The following is a 19853-nucleotide window of genomic DNA, read 5'->3' as shown; positions in this document are numbered from 1 at the left end:
ATTCTTTTTGAGTTGAGAAGAATGAGAGATGACCTTAATACAATCTGTCAAGGGCCAACAAGGCAGACTCAGGGTTGAAGTTTCCTTTAATTGTGGAGTCCAAGATCACAAAATAAGAGGTAGACCATTTAGGGTTGAAATGAGAATTTCTTCAGTTGGAGTTCAAAAATTTCTGAGATTTTCTACCCAGAACAGGTGGATGTTTGATCATTAATTTCTTCCAAAGCTATGATCAGTAAATTTCTGGATATCTTATCAAGATGTGGGCAGGAAAGTGTGTTAGAAAATCACACTCTTATTCTGATGTACAGGTATACATTTTTTCTAATATGAATAATACTTTTGATTTATGTAATTCTACTTGTAAAATATTAGAAGAATGCAGCATGGGCTGCTATTTATTAATATAACGGGTGACTTGTCTTTTTGTTGTATTAAGGTCGTAAACTAAGATTTCATCTGTACGTTGAATAAATGCAGTTATGTTATTTTGTTGGTCAAGGGTCAAATCAGGGCAGTGAAAGAACTGGACTATGAGGTGTCCCATGGCCGATACACACTCATCGTTACAGCCACTGACCAGTGTCCGAACCTTGTATACCGTCTGACCTCCACCACCACAGTAAGTGCTTTTGAATAAAGGCAATGGCTTGTATGCAAATTGCACTGAAGAAATACTTTGATAGAAGACCCACCATCTGTTCCACAGTGTCTTCCATTCTGATATGGTTATTTAGCTGAGATGATAGAGAAATAATTTATGGAATGATTCCTGGTTAAACTCAAGATTCCACAGGTTAAATTATAAAGAGAGATTACAAAATGAGATGAGATGAGATGAATTAGCATTGAATTCTCTGGAATTTGCAAGATCAGGAAATCATGTGATCTAAATTTTCCAGATTAAGAGGAAATCAGTAGATATGAAATCTTTCCACAGAAATCGAAAATTCATGAAGGGCCTTTGAATTCGGAAATACCAGCATGCATGGGTGGTAGGATCTTGGAACCAATGCCTACAAATAACAGTCTTACTAGTCACTGCAAATTTTAAATCGAACATCAATGTATTTTATCAAGATCAAGAGGAAAGGAGTGGTGGTGTGAAAGGCTAGGAATTAAGGTGTGGAGGATAGGAAGTAAAGTTAGGAGATAGATCAGCAATTGCCCCGTTGAATATTAGAACAGACTCACAGCAATAAATGTCCGCTTATTCTGATGTACCAGCAACAAAAGGAAGTGCACTGAGCCAACTTGTTACTAATATTTTCCATTCTATGATATTCATTAATTGTTCTAATCTATGGCCTTTTTTGGTGAGTTTATGAATCTCATGACAAGTTGGGCAGACTCTTCTTCAAGTGCATCTCTGCCACAAAGTACACAAGGGTACAGAGCTGTCCCAAGAGAAGGAGAAGTCTACAACTGACAGAGATGAAACGTCCATCACTAGATTTTTTTAACTAGCTTACAGCTAACGCTGTGACCCTGTGCAACAAGTGCTTTTCTATTCTGAAGTGTGTTCCAACATTTGAGCTTCTCTAGAAATGTTATATCCTGGCCTTGAAGCATTGCTGAGCAGCTAAGAGGACATCTCTCTGGCAAAGTTACTGACTGACATGCTGCTGTATTAGATGGATTCACAATAGCTGGGGGCAGCAGTAGCTATTATGACTTAATTTGGGGGTCACATGACTGTAAGTCAACATCCCACAGCACAAGACTAGTGTGCATAATTTATCTGATGTTCCTGTGTACTGCAGAGGAGCAGTTGTAGTACTGGAAGTAGCCTGCTTTGGATCAGACAACAGCTCAAATCAGTATTCCGAGTGGTGGAAGAGTTTTAGAAGAGTTTACAGAGAGTACCCCACCCCAAACAGAGCTCTCAATGAATCCCACTAAAATTCCTATATGTTACCTGTACAACCTTGATCCCATCTCTCGTAGACATTTCTCTACAACATTAGAGAAAGAAGGATAGTCTTGCATTTAAAAAGTACATCACAAAGCATATTGTCATCCCAAAACTTTTCACTGTCAGTGAAGTCATGTCACCTTCTGAACATAACAAGATCACACAAACAGCATTATCAGAGATGTCTTCAAATGAAGACTTGAGAGACTGCAGATACTAGAATCTGGAGCAACAAGCAAGGTACTGGAGAATTCAGTTAAGTCAAGCAGCATCTGTGGGGGGGGGGAAGGGGAGCATCTGTTGCTGTTTTGGGCCCAAGCACTCTGTCATTCCCGATGCATGATTTTGACCAGAAATATCAACAAGTACTTTTCACCCCCAGAATTCCTCCGGCGGATTGTTTGTTGCTATATTTTCAAATTATGTTGGCTGGTTACACTTTGGAGTATCTCACTGTTTGGAGACTGGGGCTTGAACTCATGGCTCGGAGGTGAGAGTGCTCCCAGTGAAACACAAGTTGCATTATTTAGACCATGTGTCTGAGAATGTTTCTTCTATGCACAACCACCAACACTGGCTGCCAACAATTAATCAAATAAAGACTGTAGAAACTAAACTACCTTGACGACTATCAATATGGTACTCTTCAAGAGAAATTATTGTCACAGAAGGTGCTTCACAGCTGTGCCATCCAAATGAGAAGACATTTAAGATATTTCCACTTCCCAGCTCCTCAGTTCTATATGTTACAGATCAGAGATTACAGACTAAATTCAAAATTCAAAGTAAATTTATTATCCAAGTACATACATTCTGAGAAGAGAGGCTTCGGTTAGAGAAAGTAAAGAAAAGTAAAGCTCTAGATTAAGTTTTTTTTCCCTCCTTGCCTTCCTTATATATGTTCAGTTAGGGCAGTGGAGATGCCAGGCAGGATAATGGAATTCTCCTCTTGCAGGATGTGGGAAGGCAAGAAGCTGCAGCTTCTAACAATCCACGTTATGTGGGAGGGTGAACAGCCAGAGGTCATGGTCCAAATAGGTACCAATGATATGGGTAGGACGAGTGACAAGGTTCTGCATAGGGAGTTCAGGGAGTTAGGTGTTAAGTTAAAGGGCAGGACCTCCAGGGTTGTGATCTCAGGATTGCTATCCATGCAACACGGTAGTGAGGCCAAAACTTGGAAGATTATGCAGTATAATACGTGGCTAAGGAGTTGTCGTAGGAGGGAGGGTATAAGATTTTTGGATCAGTGGGCTCTCTTCCAGGGAAGGTGGGACCTGTACAGAAGGGACAGTTTGCACCTGAATTGGAGGAGTACTAATATCCTAGCGGGAAGATTTGTTAATGCTGCACGGTGAGATATAAACTAGAGTTGCAGGGGGATGGCAACCAGAGTGCCAAAACAGTTAGTAGAGAGGTTGTGGAGGCAGATGTTGGTAATACTTCAGACAAAGTTAGGAATCAAAAGGTTGAGCATGGTGCGTATATTTTAATATAAGAAGTACTGTATCGTAGGAAAGGCAGATGAATATAAGGTAGCTAGTTTACAAAAAGAGGCAATGTAAAGTGAGGAGAGGCTGTTGATAGGGAAAAATTGCAGTCAACAGGATGAGTCCCAATGTAAAAGTTAGACAAAATCAAAAAGGGTGAATACAGGACTGAAGCAGTTATATTTGAATATGCGCAGTATACGGAATAAGGTAGATGAACTTGTAGCACAGTTGCAGATTGTCATGTATGATGTTGTGGGCATCACTGAATCATGGCTGAAAGAAGTTTATAACTGGGAGCTTAGCGTCCAAGGATACACATTGTATTGAAGACTAGCAGGAAGGCTGGGGGGTGGGGGTTGTTGCTCTGTTGGTAAGAAATAAAATCATTAGAAAGAGGCAACATAGGGTCAGAAGGTGTTGAATCATTGTGGACAGAGCTAAAGAACTCTTAAGCGTAAAAAGACTCTGATAGGAGTTTATACAGACTCCCAAACAATAGTAAGGATGTGGTTTATAAGTTACAATGGAAGATAGAAAATACATGCCAAAAGGGCAATGTTCCAACAGTCACGTGGGATTTCAATATGCAAGTAGATTGGGAAAATCAGGTTGGTGCTGGATTCCTAGAGGGGGAGTTTTTGGAATGCCTATGAGATGGCTTTTTAGAGCAGCATGTGTTTGAGCCCTCTAGGGGATCAGCTATTCTGGATTGGGTGTTGTGCAATGAACCAGAACTGATTAGAGAGCTTAAGGTAAAAGAACCCTTAGGGGAAAGTGATCATAATATGACCAACTTCACCCTGAAATTTGAGAGGGAGAAGCTAAAGTCAGATGTATCAATATTACAGAGGCATGAGAGAGGAATTGGCGAGAATTGATTGGAAAATAACCCTGACAGGAATGACAGCAGAGCAGCTGGAATTTCTGGAAACAATTCAAAAGACACAGGATACCTTCATCCCAAAGCGGAAGAAGTATTCTAAAGGCAAGATGACACTACCATGGCTAACAAGAGAAATCAAAGCCAACATAAAAGCCAAAGAGAGGGCATATACTGGAGCAAAAATTAGCGGGAAGTTAGAGGATTGGGAATCTTTTAAAAACCAACTTAAGGCAACTAAAAAAGTTATTAAGAAGGTAAAACTGGAATACAAAAGTATGCTAACCAACAATAATAAAGAGGATACTAAAATTTTCTTCAGATACATGAAGTGTAAAAAAGAGGTAAAAGTGGATATCGGACTGGTGGAAAATGATGCTGGAGAGGTAGTCATGAGGGACAAGACAATGGCGGATGAACTGAATAAGTATTTTGCATCAGTCTTCACGGTGAAAGGCACTAGCAGTATGGTGGAAGTTTCAGGTGTCAGAGGTTATGAAGTGTGTGAAGTTACCATAACTAGAGAGAAGGTTCTTGGGAAACTGAAAGGTCTGAAAGTAGATAAGTCACTTGGATCAGATGGTGTACCTCCCAGGTTCTGAAAGAGATGGCTGACGAGATCATGAGGCATTAGTAATGATCTTTCAAGAATCACTAGATTCTGGAATGGTTCCAGAAGGCTGGCAAATTGCAAATGTCACTCCACTCTTCAAGAACGGAGAGAGGCAGAAGAAAGGAAACTTATAGGCCAGTTAGTCTGACCTCAGTGGTTGGGAAGATGTTGGAGTTAATTACTAAGGATGAGGTCTCAGGGTACTTGGAGGCACATGATAAAATAGGCTGTAGTCAGTTTGGTTACCTCAAGGGAAATTCTGTTGGAATTCTTTGAAGAAATAACAAGCAGGATCAGCAAAGGAGAATGGGTTGATGTTGTGTACTTGGATTTTCATAAGGCCTTTGACAAGGGGCCATACATGAGGCTGCTTAACAAGCTGCAAACCAATGGTATTATGGGAAAGATTCTAGCATGGATAAAGCAGTAGCTGATTGGCAGTAGGTAAAGAGTAGGAATAAAGGGAGCTGTTTCTGATTGGCTGCCAGTAACTAGTGGTGTTCCTCAGGGATCTGTGTTGGAACCGATTATTTTTATGTCATATGTCAATGATTTGGATGATGGAATTGATGGCTTTGTTGCAAAGTTTGCAAGCAATATGAAGATAGGTGGAGGGGCAGGTAGTTTTGAGGAAGTAGAGAGACTACAGAAGGACTTTGACAGATTAGGAGAAAGAGCAAAGAAATGGCATATGGATTACGTGTTGGGAAGTGCATGGTTGTGCACTTTGGTAGAAGAAAAGAAAGGGTTGAGTATTTTCTAAATGGAGAAAAAATGGAAAAAATGAGGTGCAATGGGACTTGTGCAGGATTTCCAAAAGGTTAATTTGCAGGTTGAGTCTGTGGTGAGGAAGGCAAATGTGATGTTAGCATTCATTTCAAAAGGACTAGAATATAAAAGCAAGGATGTAATGTTGAGACTTTATAAAGCACAAATGAGGCCTCACTTTCATGTGAGCAGGCTTGGGCCCCCTATCTTAGAAAGGATGTGCTGAAACTGTAGAGGATTCAAAGGAGGTTCACGAAAATGATTCCAGGGTTGAATGTCCTGTTTGATGAGCATTGAAGAGTATTTAAGGAGCACTTGATGGCTCGGGGCCTACGTATATTCATTAGAATTCAGAAGAATGAGAAGTGATCTAATTGAAACCTGTTGAATGCTGAAAGGCCTGGGTAGAGTGGATGTGGAGAAGGTGTTTCCTATGCTGGAAGAGTCTAAAACCCAAGGCCACAGCTTCAGAATAGAGTTGTGTCCTTTTAGAATGGAGATGAGGAGGGATTTCCTCAGCCAGAGAGTGGTGAATCTGTGGGATTCTTTACCACAGGCAGCTGTGGAGGCCAAGACTTTATGTATATTTAAGGCAGAGGTTGATAGGTGCTTGATTGGTCAGGGCATGAAGAGATTTGGGGAGAAGGCAGGAGATTGGGGCTGAAAAGAAAAATGGATCAGCCATGATGAAATGGTGGAGCAGGCTCGATGGACTAAGTGGCCTACTTCAGTTCCTATATCTTATGGTCTTATATATGTCACCATATCCTACCTTGAGATTCATTTTCTTGTAGGCATTCACAGTACAACAAAGAGCTACAATGGAATCAATGGAAAACTACACACATACAACCAATGTGTAAAAGAAAACATTGTGCAAATACAAAACAAACACTAATATATGTAAATAAATAATGTTGAGAGCATGAGTTGTAGAGCCCTTGAGAGAGAGTCTGTAGGTTGTGGAACCAGTTTAGAGCTGAGGTGAGTGACGTTATCCACGCTGATTCAAAAGCCTGGTAGTTGAAGAGTAATAACTGTTCCTGAACCCAGAGATGTGGGATCTAAGGCTCCTATACCTCCTTCCCAATGACAGCGATGAGAAGACAGCATAAGCTGAGGAGTGGGGATCCCTGATGATGGATGCTGCTTTCCTGTGGCAGCGCTCCTTGTAGATGTGCTCAATAATAGGGAAGGCTTTTCCTGTGATGTACTGATTTGTATCCACCACTTTTAGTAGGCTTTTCCGTTCATGCTCACTGGTGTTTCCATATCAGGCTGTGATTCAACCAGACAGGATATTCTTCACTGTGCATCTCCAAAAGTTTGTCAAAGTTTTAGATGACGTGCTCAATTTGCGCAAACTTGTAAGAAAGTAGAGTTGCTGTCATGCCGTTTTTGCAATGACACTGATGTGCTGGTTCCAGATTAGATCCTGTGATACGTTAACACCAAAGAATTTAAATATAAAGATTAGCTTTATTTCTCACATGCACAGTACATCGAAACTTACAGTGACGTGAGTCATTTGCAACACAACTAACACTGTACGAGGATGTTTATGGGGCAGCTGCTAAGTGTTGCTGTGTTTCTGACACCAAAATAGCATGCCCAAAATTTACTAACCCTAATCCCAACATGTGAATCCTTGGGAAGTGTGAGGAAACTAGAGCACCCTGAAGAAACCCCTATCAAATGCTCATCTAGGTAAATGTTAAATCTTTTAAACTTTCCTGCCTCGAGCTTGCGTTCTGGATCCCACCACTCTTCGGATCAAAAGGTTTCTTTCCATTCATTATTAGTTCTTCACTTGCTGAACTTTCAGCACATATACCTATTATATATACTATCAGAAATTAAATAAAGTACTCTAGTAATATCACACATGAAATTATCCTATTAGTGAACTGTTTAAGTTAATGTACAGTTATAAATTCAAACAACTCTGAATTCACTCAGTGCTCTTTTTTCATACGATGCTGGAAGCTATAATTGACATATCTGAAGTGTTGAATTCCATTGAATCGGGTGGCAGGGTAGCATAGTGGTTCGCATAATGCTTTACAGTGCCAGTGATTAGTGTTCAATTACCAATGTTGTCTGTAAGGAGGTCTTACGTTCTTCCCGTGATGACATGGGTTTTTCCGGGAGCTCTGTTTTCTTCCCACATTCCAAAAACATCCAGGCTAAGGTTGGTGAGTTTGTTTGTTTGTTTATTTAGTTAGTTAATCAGAGACGCAACACAGAATAGGCCTTTCCAGCTCAACAAGCCACCCGCACAGCCACCCATCTATTTAATCCTAACCTAATCACAGGGCAATTTCCAATGGCCAATTAACCTACTAACTGGAACATCTGTGGACTGTGGAACAAAACCGGAGAACCCCGAGGAAACCCATGTGCACATGGGAAGAACATACAAACTTTCTTACAGAGGATGCCAGAAGTGAACTCCAAACTCCAGAGCCCCAGGCTGTAATAGCGCCGCACTAAGGACTATGCTACCCTGGTGAGTTGTGTTCATGCCATGTTGGAGCTGGAAGTGTGGTAAACCTCGTGAGCTGCACCCAGCACATCCTCACTATGTGTTGGCCGTTGGCATAAACAACTCATTTCACTGTATGCTTCAACGTTTCGATGTACAAATAAAGCTAATCTTTATCTTTGTCACTTCCACCTGCTTCCTTTCAGTGTTTCAAGTTCAAGTTTAATTGGCATTGAACCATACATGGGTGCCCATGAATACAGCCAAACAAAACCGTATTCCTCCAGAGGCCACGGTGCAAAACACTGTACCAAGAGTCAGAAATAGCACAAGACACATATAGTACATATAATGTAGCAGTAAGCATAAGGGCACTCAAAGAACTGTTGACAAATTCCCTCAGTCCATGAATGTTGTCAGCAATAGCAAACCCGCAGCCATTAGCAGAGGAACACAATCCAGCTTGTCTTCCACAGAGCAAACACTGGAGAGCAGCACTGATGCCAGCATGGATGCTGTGCCACACTGTCTCCAATCAGTGACTCTGTCCTGGATGGCTTCAAAAAGGCAACACCGCGGCAGGTGGCCTATTCCTCATGCCACTGAGGGCACACAGCTCTCCCGTCATCGGTCCCGCCAAAAAACCGGTGAACCAAGCTTGCAGCATTCCACATTACCAATGCCCAACAGGGTTTTGTGATCACAAGTAAAGAGACTCAGGCAATCACTCACTGTTAAGCTGCACACTGCCTTCACACACCAACTCCAATGCCTCTCTGTAGTAGGCAGCGACACAGCTCACACCAAATCTGGTTCCTCCAGCTGCTTCACCAATGAGCAACTTTGCCAAAGTCCCACTGTTTTAAAACTTCTGAATCTCTGTGGAGTAACCCCTTTGACATTATGGACCACCTTCCACTAGCCCTGGATTCGGGATGTGTTTTCCTCTAGAATATCCCACCCTGGTCCATTTTGTTGAGTGGCTTGTTGCTTTGCCTTCGAAGTGTGTTTCTCAAATCTACAGTAGCTTCTGTAGCTCTTTTGGGATCATTATCTTCCAGCTTGGCCCTTGACAGCTGTCATGCTTCACTTCTTGATGATGGATAATATCTACTGTATGTTCTCTCCTTTTTGTCCACAAATATACTTTATTCATAATCTATGCAGAAAATTCAATAGTACATCTTTCTCTATGTTCATCGTACCAGCAATCCATTGCATTCCCTTAAAATGTCACACTGGGGGGGCTGGGGGGGCACTGGGAGCAAGGGTGGACCCAAATGCAAGACACATCTTGTGAGGTCAATTAAATTTAGTTTATTGTTCGATACCAGGAGAGCAAGGCAGGAGCAGGAATAGCGAACTGGACAAGGATTCAGGACTACGACTAGGCTGGGACCAAGGGCCTGGGCTTGGACTCGGAATCGGATCCCAGAACTAGAGGAGACATGAAGAGGCTAGGGTATGGACTCCGAGCCCGAGACTGGGCAAGGACCCGGTACCTGGGTCTTGCCTTGGGCTCGGACCCCAGAACCAGGCAAGGACATGACATGGGCTAGGGAGAGGAGGAACATGGGAACACAGAGCCTCTGTCTCGGGACAGCATGTGCATGTAACCATGGACACATACACAGAACACAGAGCCGGGACCTCTCCTAGGGTACAGGACATAGGGCTGGGACTCATGACCCCCTGCGGGGCAATGGCAAGACGGCCTGACTTACCCCACGGAGGCGAGGACAAGACAAGACAGAACATGACCCCCCTGCGGGGCAACGGAAAGACGGCCAGACTTACCCCACGGAGGCAAGGACAAGACACAACAAGACATGACCCCCTGCAGGGCAATGGCAAGATGGCCAGACTTACCCCACGGAGGCGAGGACAAGACAAGACCAACATGAAAGAACACCAGACAGTACATATTTAGCTCCGGTGATAGAACTAGACCGAGGTGCAGACGAGGGCTAGAGGCGAGAGAGGCAGAGAAGGGATTCAGACAGAGGGGTAGGACAGGAATCACAGACCGCCAGGGCCAGGACTTGACTCGGAACTTGGATGCCGCCAGGGCCAGGATTTGACTCGGAACTTGGATGCCGCCAGGGTCGGGACTTGACTTGGTACGTGGTTGCCGCCAGGGCCGGGACTTGACTTGGTACTTGAATGTCGCCAGGGCTAGGACTTGACTAGGTACTTGGATGCCACCAGGACCGGGACTTGACTTGGTACTTGAATGCCGCCGGAGCCAGGACTTGACTTGGAGCCTCCGGGTAGTGGCAAGCTCTCGACTCGGCCCAGGAACAGTAGACAGCGGTTCTTGATTCCCTCCGGCGGGTTAACTGACGGACCCACCTTGGTGAGGAAATTTTGCAGGCTCGCTTTGGTGAGGTAACTTGACAGGGTTGCTCTGGTGAGGAGAGGTGAATTACTGGCACTCGCTTCAGGCGAAGACTAGGCTTGCTCCGTACCTTTGGTGACTTTGCAGACGCTCTCGCGCCGAACGGCTGAAAGCCGGAGACTATAAACTACTGGTTCAACCAAGAGTAAATTGCCTCCAATCACCAAGGCCGAGGGACACGGGAAAACAGGGAATCAACGGTCTGGATCATAACATAAATGAAGTAAATTTAAAGGGACCCCGATCCGGACCATGACATAAAATGCCACAAAGCCATTTACGTTTCCTCCCTAAGCAAGGCACCTGTGAGATGCTCCATGTGAAGTGACAGCAGGACCTCAAATTGTGGTCCTTCACCTTGGTAAGTGGCAGTCAACAACATTTGCCTGTGGACATCTCCTTACACTCGAAGAGTAAGTTTCAGGTAGAACAAAGTGCATCTTTCACCAAGCAGATGATCTTATAGGAGTAGCAGATCACCCAGCACTTCATTGGCAACGCCAAGAGGTCTGGAAAAGGATGCGGTCACTCTTGTTGAGGCAGCCGTGTAACACAGGACACTGATCCATGGGCTGTTCCCAAAGCCCAATCTTTATTCTCCAGTAATAGAACGATCAGCACTGCCATTCCATGACTCTCAAGGATTACCTTCAGTGGCCTGCTTACTTCTCTAAAGGTACATCTTTTGTGAATAAGAACAGAGAAATTTGGAAATACTGAACCGGTCAGAAGAGAAACACCTGTACCTTGGATACCATACTCGCCCTCTTGGAGAGAGCTAACGTTGATCCACCCCACTCTCATCCCATGCTTGACTGTCCCAGAAACAAGCACACACGCACACACTCTTTCTCTCTTCTGGATGAGCATCCAATACGTAAGTGACAAGAGTACAAGAAGGAAGAGATGCTTCTGTGGAAAAAACTGACCTCAAGATGGTTCAGTGCTCCTGTTATCACATGGCTGAGCTGTGCCAATCCTTGAGAAATCCTGACACCCAGTAATGATGATATTCTCCACGTGGCTTAGGCATAAGGGGCAAATTTATAGACACTTTTCCTGGGGTGCTGAACACGCATTAGATTTAGATAGTAAGTTGCAAACAGCAAAGCTTAATGATGTCTAATGCAGAATGATTAGGACAGTACGTTAACAACACAGATTTAACAGCTGCACCTAAAGGTACAGTAAAGTCTATATTGGTTTTATGGCTTCATTGCCCATTGGGATGGGTGAGCGATTGCCCAGTCAAGCGAAACTTTGTTTTCATAGAAACAGTTACAGCACAGAAAGAGGTATTGGTATGTCAACCCACTGAGTCCACGCAGCTCACTTCCACTCAGCTTCCCATTAGCCCTGTTTACTACCCCCATCCCTACTGACCATCCAATTCCATTTCGAAAAAAGTTGATTCTTTTCAACACTGGAACAGGCAGCTAGTTCCAGATTGCAAACTGCGTAAACAAGTTTACCTTAACATTTGTAGCTGGATGCTTTGACTATCAGTTCTGTTTGTCTGAAACAGGGGTTCCTAACCTGGGACCATGGACACCTTGCTTAATGGTATTCATCCATGGCATAAAAAAAAGATTAGGAACCCCTGGTCTAAAGAATGCATCTCCTGACTTATACAAGGCAGAATGACATATGAGTCATTACGGTGAGAGAGAAAGAGCATTTTATTTCACTATTTGTTCTTTGATCTCTCCAATTAAAGTGAAATTTAACCAAAATCATATGTGCAAGGCTAAGAATGAAAGGCAGTTTTGCATGAAAACAATAAATAATTAAATCACCAGAATTTAAATGAGCATTTTCTCTTGTTGTAGGTGATTGTCAGTGTGAATGACATCAATGACATGACCCCAAGGTTCCTTCATCCCTATGAAGGTCCATATGACATCACTGAAGGTCAACCAGGTCCGAGAGTGTGGACATTCCTTGCGGAAGATGAAGACTCTGGCCCAAATGGGCAAGTAGAATACAGCATCATAGCAGGCGATCCACTCAGTGAGTTTGTGCAGAATAAGTTGTGCAATCAGGAAAGTGTGTGACTAATCAATGATCAAAAAGTTGCTGAAGAGATTATGGAAGCATCAGTAATAATATTTCAAAAATCACTAGATTCTGGAATGATTTCAGATGACTGGAAAATTGCAAATGTCACTTTACTCCTTAAGAAGGGAGGGAGGCAGAAGAAAGGAAATTATAGACCACTTAGCCTGACTTCAGTGATTGGGAAAGTGTTAGAGTCTGTTATTTAGGATGAGGTTTCAGGGTACTTGGAGGCACAGGATGAAAGTAGCCAAAGTCAGCGTGGCTCTCTTAAGGGGAAATATTGCCTGACAAATCTATTAGAATTCTTTGAGGAAATAACAGACAGGATAGGCAAAGGAGAGTCAGTGGATGTTGTTTATTTGGATTTTCACAAGGCTTTTGACAAGGTGCCATACACGAGGCCATTTAACAAGATAAAAGCCCATGGTATTATAGGAAAGATTCTAGAATGGATTAGTTGACTGGCAGAGGGAAAAGAGTGGGAATAAAGGGGGCCTTTTCTGGTTGGAGGTGGGTGACAGGAGTCAGTGATGGCACCGCTTATTTTCACATTATATGTCAATGATTTGGATGAAGAAGTTGGTGGCTTTGTGTCCAAGTTTTCAGACGATATAAAGATAGGTGGAGGGGTAGGTAGTATTAAGGAAGCAGGGTGTCTGCAGAAGGGCTAAGATGGATTGGAAGAATGGGCAAAGAAGTGGCAGATGGATTATAGTGTAGAGAAGTGTATGGTCATGCACTTTGGTACAAGGAATAAAGGTGTCGACTATTTTGTAAATGGAGAGAAAATTCAAAAAACAGAGATCCTAAGGGACTTGGGAGTCTTCGAGCAGGATTTCTAAAGGTTAACTTGCAGGTTGAGTCATTGGTAAGGAAGGCAAATGATATACTATCATTCATTTCGAGAGGACTACAAACAAAAGCAAGGGTGTAATGCTGAGGCTTTATAGGCCATTGGTCAGACCGCATGGAGTATTGTGAGCAGTCTTGGGCCCCTTATCGAAGAAAAGACGTGTTGGCATTGGAGAGTGTCATGAGAATGATCCCAGGAATTAAAAGGTTAACATATGAGGAGTGCTTGATGGCTCCAGGCCTGTACCTGCTGGTGTTTTGAAGAATAAAGAGAGATCTCATTGAAAGCTATCAAATATTGAAAGGCCTAGATAGAGTGGATGCGGAGAGGATGTTTCCTACAGTGCGTGAGTCTAGGACCAGAGGGCACAGCCTCAGAATAGAGGGACATCCATTTAAAACAGAGATGAGGAAAATTTTCTTTAGCTAGAGGGTGGTGAATCTATGGAATTCATTGCCACAGATGGCTGTACAGGCCAAGCCATTAGGTGTATTTAAGGCGGAGGTTGTTTGATTAATCAGAGTATCAAAGGTTATGGGGAGAAGTCCGAGAATGGTGTTGAAAGGGATAATAAATCAGCCATGATGGAATGGCGGAGAGACCCAGTAGGTCAAGCAGCCTAATTCTGTTTCAGTGTCTATTGGTCTTATGATCTATATTTTCTTTATAAAATGCTATCTTAATGGTTTCAATATAAAATCTTTAGTCTGTTTCCAGTTTACAAAATGGATGAGGTAAAACAGCATGACTGAGGGGAAGCTATCTGCATGAATGAGGGAGAAAGTAATATACGATGACAGTGAAATGATGATCTGAAGCAATCTGATCAACGTAGGACTGAAGAAATTTTGCAAGCAACCATAGAGCCACAGAAACCGGTCTTTCAGCCCATCTAGTCCCTCCTGAACTGTTATCCTACCTAGTCCCATCAACCTGCACCTGGACCATAGCTTTCCATACCCCTTCCGTCCATGTACTTACCCAAACTTCTCTTAAATTTTGAAATTGAACCCACGGTCCCTTAAGTCCACTGAGTCTGGACTTTGAAGCTTTTTTTTTTAACCATGCCCATGGTCTGCTCTTTATCAAATTATGGTATTGCTTTGCACTGTTGTAACTATATGTTATAATTATGTGGTTTTGTCGGTTTTAGTCTTGGTTTGTCCTGTTTTTTTTTGTGATATCATTCTGGAGGAACTGTATCATTTTTTAATGCATGCATTTCTAAATGACAATAAACGAGGACTGAGTGTCCTCATAATCTAATCTAATCTAATCTAATAATCTAATTATCAACCACCTCTTTGCATTAATTCGATATTAATCCCATTTTTAATTCTCCCTATATTCTCAAGTTATGTATAAGACATTATTGAGACCAAATATGAAGTCTTAAGTGCAGTTCTAATCGCCTACCTACAGAAAAGATATCAATACAATTGAAAGATCATAGAGAAAATTTACAAGGAGACCATGATTTGGGGATTTTAATCCCTTTCCAACATCCAGCATTTTAAATTTAAGCAAATCCTGAGTAGATAATTCCACTAATGTAAAATAAATACAGGCAGAATCTGTTCAGCAAATTCAGTCAATTTTTACACCAGTGGCTATCGTCCTTTTCTGCAGGAGTTACTCAAGGTTACCCAGCGCCGGCTGAGCACCAGAGGCCTCAGAGTTCATTATGCGATGAATGAGGTGCTCTTGGCTAATAGAATTATAGACTAATATTAATCCAGAGTACAGTTGACCATTATAATATTAACAAAGTAATATTAATTCACTACAATATTTATCAGAGTTATGTTAACTTAATGTGAAATAAAATCAGTGTAATACCTGAGGACTCAATACTTCTTAAGAGGGGAGATTTCCCTTACTAAATGAATGCAATCAAGGAATATTTTGCTCATGATTGTACAAACCCCATTTCCAGAAAAGCTGGGGTATTTTCCAAAATGCAATAAAAACAAAAATCTGTGATTTGTTAATTCACGTGAACCTTTATTTAACTGACAAAAGTACAAAGAAAAGATTTTCAATAGTCTTACTGACCAACTTAATTGTATTTTGTAAATATACACAAATTTAGAATTTGATGGCTGCAACACACTCAACAAAAGTTGGGACAGTGGCATGTTTACCATTGTGTTACATCACCTTTCCTTTTAATAACACTTTTTAATCGTTTTGGAACTGAGGATGCTAATTGTAGTAGATTTGCAATTGGAAATTTTGTCCATTCTTGCTTGATATAAGACTTCAGCTGCTCAACAGTCTGTGGTCTCCGTTGTCTGATTCTCCTCTTCATGATGCGCCATACATTTTCAAAGGAGATAGACCTGGACTGGCAGCAGGCCAGTCAAGCACACGCACTCTGTGTCTACAAAGCCACGCTGTTGTAGCCCGTGCAGAATGTGGTCTGGCATTGTCCTGCTGAAATAAGCATGGACGTCCCAGGAAGAGACGTCGCCTTGATGGCAACATATGTCTCTCTAAACTCCTAATATACGCCTCAGAGTCAATGGTACCTTCACATACATGCAACTCACCCATGCCGTGGGCACTGATGCACCCCCATACCATCACAGATGCTGGCTTTTGCACCTTTCACTGATAACAATCTGGATGGTCGTTTTCATCTTTGGCACAGAAAACTTGACGCCCGTTTTTTCCAAAAACTAGCTGAAATGTGGACTCATCTGACCACAGCACACGGTTCCACAGTCTTTCAATCCATCTGAGATGAGCTCAGGCCCAGAGAACTCACCGGCGTTTCTGCATTGAGTTGATGTATGGCTTCCTCCTTGCGTAATACAGTTTCAAGTTGCATTTCTGGACGCAGCAACAGACTGTGTTGAGTGACAATGGTTTTCCGAAGTACTCCCGAGCCCAGGTGGCTATAATTGTCACAGTAGCATGACTTTTCTGTTCACTTTTCAATCTTGTTTTAACTCTGTCTCAACTTTTGTTGAGTGTGTTGCAGCCATCAAATTCTAAATTTGTGTATATTTACAAAATACAATTAAGTTGGTCAGTAAAACTATTGAAAATCTTTTCTTTGTACTTTTGCCAGTTAAATAAAGGTTCACGTGAATTAACATATCACAGATTTTTGTTTTTATTGCATTTTGGAAAATATCCCAACTTTTCTGGAAATGGGGTTTGTAAAAAGCATTTACAATCCTTTGAAGGTTGTTTGTGTCGTACTGGACATGGGGTAGTAAAGGGGAGGGGGTGGTGCTGCCATATTTCAATTATAATTCATCAGAAGTCTCACTCATGGGCATAAAGGAGTCCCTGGCACTATTTTGAATAAGATCTGTGGAGTTCAACATGTTTTCTTGGACTGTCTACATTCCTTAATCAATAACTCTCAATCAGTTCAGTCCATCATTATCACATCAATTTTTTGGGGGGAGCTTATGATGAGTTAATTGGCTGCTGTGGTTCCAATGTTACAACAGTAACTGCACTGTTGCCACTTGGCTGTCAAGTGCTTTAGAATCACCTGATGTGTAGAAAGGTGCTATACAACTGAAAGCTTAATACCTTTTTAATATCACATTAAGTACGCACTTGCAGGAGATCTTGAGTAAGAAAATTAGTGAGCATTATACCAATTTGCAAAGTTGTGTAAAATAGAAGAAAGGCTTACAACGAGTACATTACTTTCCACAGTGGGTAATCCTACAAGGACTCATCTCATGGTTTATTTTGTATGTTCTGCAATAAATGATGAACATAATTTTTCCAACTAAAATTTCCTTTGCTTGATCTTCAGATGAGTTCATTATTTCTCCAGTGGAAGGGGAACTCCGTGTGAGGAGAGATGCCGAGTTAGATCGCGAGAGTGTGGCATTTTATAACATAACCATTATGGGCAAGGACAGAGGAACGCCACCGCTAAGCAGTACGGTCAGTCAGCCTGTCAGTGTTCTCAGCTCCTAGTGTCGATCAATGTACAAAATTTTCCTTTCACTAATTTTCACTTTTAATCAAATACGTAAACTTTGGATAGTGATTGCTCTCAGACAGTGACTTGGCCTGTATGTGAAGATCCTGCATTTCCTCCCTTTCATGAGCTTTATGTCATCATTTCATTAGTCTAATGTCAAAAGATGTCCATCTTTCTTGTCTCAAATATATTTAGTAAATTTATTTTTGTCTATCTCTCTGCAGTTTTAATTGTTCTTAAAATCTTCATTTCTCCGTTTTTTTTCTCTATTTTCCCTTAACTTATTTCTCTTCTCTTTTGATATCCATTTTTTCGCTCTCTTTCAATCATTTGCTATCTCCTTTGAATATTTTCTCAGAATTCTTCCCGTCTTATATTTTTCTCCCCTTTTCCTCCAATCTTCCCTGCTCACTTCTGTCCCTGCACAATTAATGCAGTGGCTTTGATTTCAGTCTTTGAGAATGGTCAGGAATGGGCCGGCTGATGGCGCGATGACATCGGTGCCGGACCCAGAAGCGGAGGTTCCCGGGTTGGAAACTAGTCGGGTCCGCTCCCGAGTACGCTTTCCATCCGTGCCAGGTTGAGTGTCAAGATCACAACTCGACCTCGTAACATAAAGGGAAAATACTGTGAAAATGTCTGTGTGAGGAATGGTGCACCACACAGTCTCTCTCTCGCTCCGTGCCTCGTAAAAACCATGAAAAAGACATCATCACAGATGCACACACAGACACACAGACACACACACACAGACGTGCACGCACGCAGGCACACGCCAAAAAAAAAGAGAATGGTTGGGAAGTGTGAATGGCTTTGAAGCGTAATGGGAACCTTCTGTTTACCCAAAGACACAGTGAGTGTGTCACTGGCAGACACACTGGTTCCAGTGCTCATCCTATCAGTACCAAAGTGCAGTTACCAGGATCTCCTGAGCTCTGCATTTCTGTTTCAGCCTTCTGGTTCATGGGGTAATTGAAATAAAACACCTACAGACTTAAAGGAAACCAAACCAACAACTAACTGCACCATGGATGGCCCCAAGCCCAGATGCAGAAGCAGGAGAGTTGGACATGGAGCTAGCAAACCTATCCTGTAAAAACCCAGAGCTACAGAACTGCCAACAGAACCTCCAAAGACCATATCCCAGGAAAGGAAGCATCTTCGAAGATGGGATACCCCGGTGACAATTTGAAAGACTGACCAAAGAAAGACCTAACTGATGTTGGTGGTCTTTGCCCCACTAAAGGGATTGGCTTAAGAAATACAACATAACAACTGCTTACTCTTCTGAACCAAAGTTCCAAGTAAAAATTGTTATCAGAGTACATACATGTCACCACATACAACCCTGATATTCTTTTACTGTGGGCATACTTAGCAAATCTATAGAACAGTAACTATAAACTGTAAACAAACTGTGCAATTGCAGATATAAATAAATAGCAATAAATAATGAGCATGAAATAACAATATAACAGAGTCCTTAAATGAGTGTAGCTATCCCCTTTTGTTTAAGAGCTTGGCGGTTGAGGGGTAGTAACTGTTCTTGAACCTGGTGGTGAGTCTTGAGGCTCCTGTACCTTCTACCTGATGGCAGCAGTGAGAGAAGAGTATGACCTGGGTGGTGAGGATCTTTGATGATGGACGCTGCTTTTCTATGGCAACAATTCATGTAGATGTGCTCAATGGTTGGGAGGGTTTTACCTGTGATGTATTGGTCCACTACCTTTTGTAGGATTTTCCATTCGAAGGCATTAGTGTTCCCATACCAGGCTGAAATGCAGTCAGTCACCATATGTTCCACCACACATCTATAGAAGTTTGCCAAGATTTTCAGTGACATGCTGAACTTCCGCAGATTCCCGAGGAAGTAGAGGCGCTGTTGTGCTTTCTTCATAATAATATTTATATGATAGGTCCAGGACAGGTCCTCTGAGATAGTGACACCCAGGAATTTAAAGTTACTGACCCTCTCCACCTCTGATCCTCTGATGCTTACTAGCTCATGGACCTCTGGTTTCTCTCTCCTGAAGTCTACAATCAGGTCTTTGGTCTTATTGACATTGAGTGAGAGGTTGTTATTACACCACTCAGCCATCCTGTATGCTGGTTCATCATCCCCTTTGATACAGCCCACAACTGTGGTGTAGTTAGCCACACAGTCAAGCCAGTAGAGCAAGGGGCTAAGTACACATCTCTGCAGTGTTCCTGTGCTGATGGAGATTGTAGAGGAGATGGTTTTTGCCAATCTGAACTGACTGGGGTCTACAAGTGAGGAAATCCAGGATCCAAATGCACAAGGGGGTATTGAGGCCCAGGTCTTGAGTTTACTAGTTTTGAGGGGATGATGATGTTGAATGCTGAGCTGTTATCAATAAAGAGCATCCTGATGTATGCATCTTTGCTGTCCAGATGTTCCAGGGCAGGGTGAA

General features: G+C 42.3%; 1 protein-coding gene across 3 annotated transcripts in view; it reads left to right on the top strand.

Annotated features, from left to right (window-relative positions):
• The window catches only part of cdh23 (cadherin-related 23), a 1160360-nt gene that overhangs the window by 1042134 nt on the left and 98373 nt on the right, over window positions 1-19853 (top strand). For all 3 annotated transcript variants that reach the window (XM_063070587.1, XM_063070586.1, XM_063070588.1), the window contains 3 exons: window positions 503-622; window positions 12382-12562; window positions 17248-17381. In XM_063070587.1, the coding sequence (XP_062926657.1) occupies window positions 503-622; window positions 12382-12562; window positions 17248-17381 (435 nt within the window). The remainder of the gene's footprint in view (window positions 1-502; window positions 623-12381; window positions 12563-17247; window positions 17382-19853) is intronic.

This window comes from Mobula hypostoma, chromosome 18 (assembly GCF_963921235.1).
Source record: "Mobula hypostoma chromosome 18, sMobHyp1.1, whole genome shotgun sequence".
NCBI classification, from domain to species: Eukaryota; Metazoa; Chordata; class Chondrichthyes; order Myliobatiformes; family Myliobatidae; genus Mobula; species Mobula hypostoma.
This window is presented reverse-complemented; position numbering and strand designations above follow the sequence as displayed.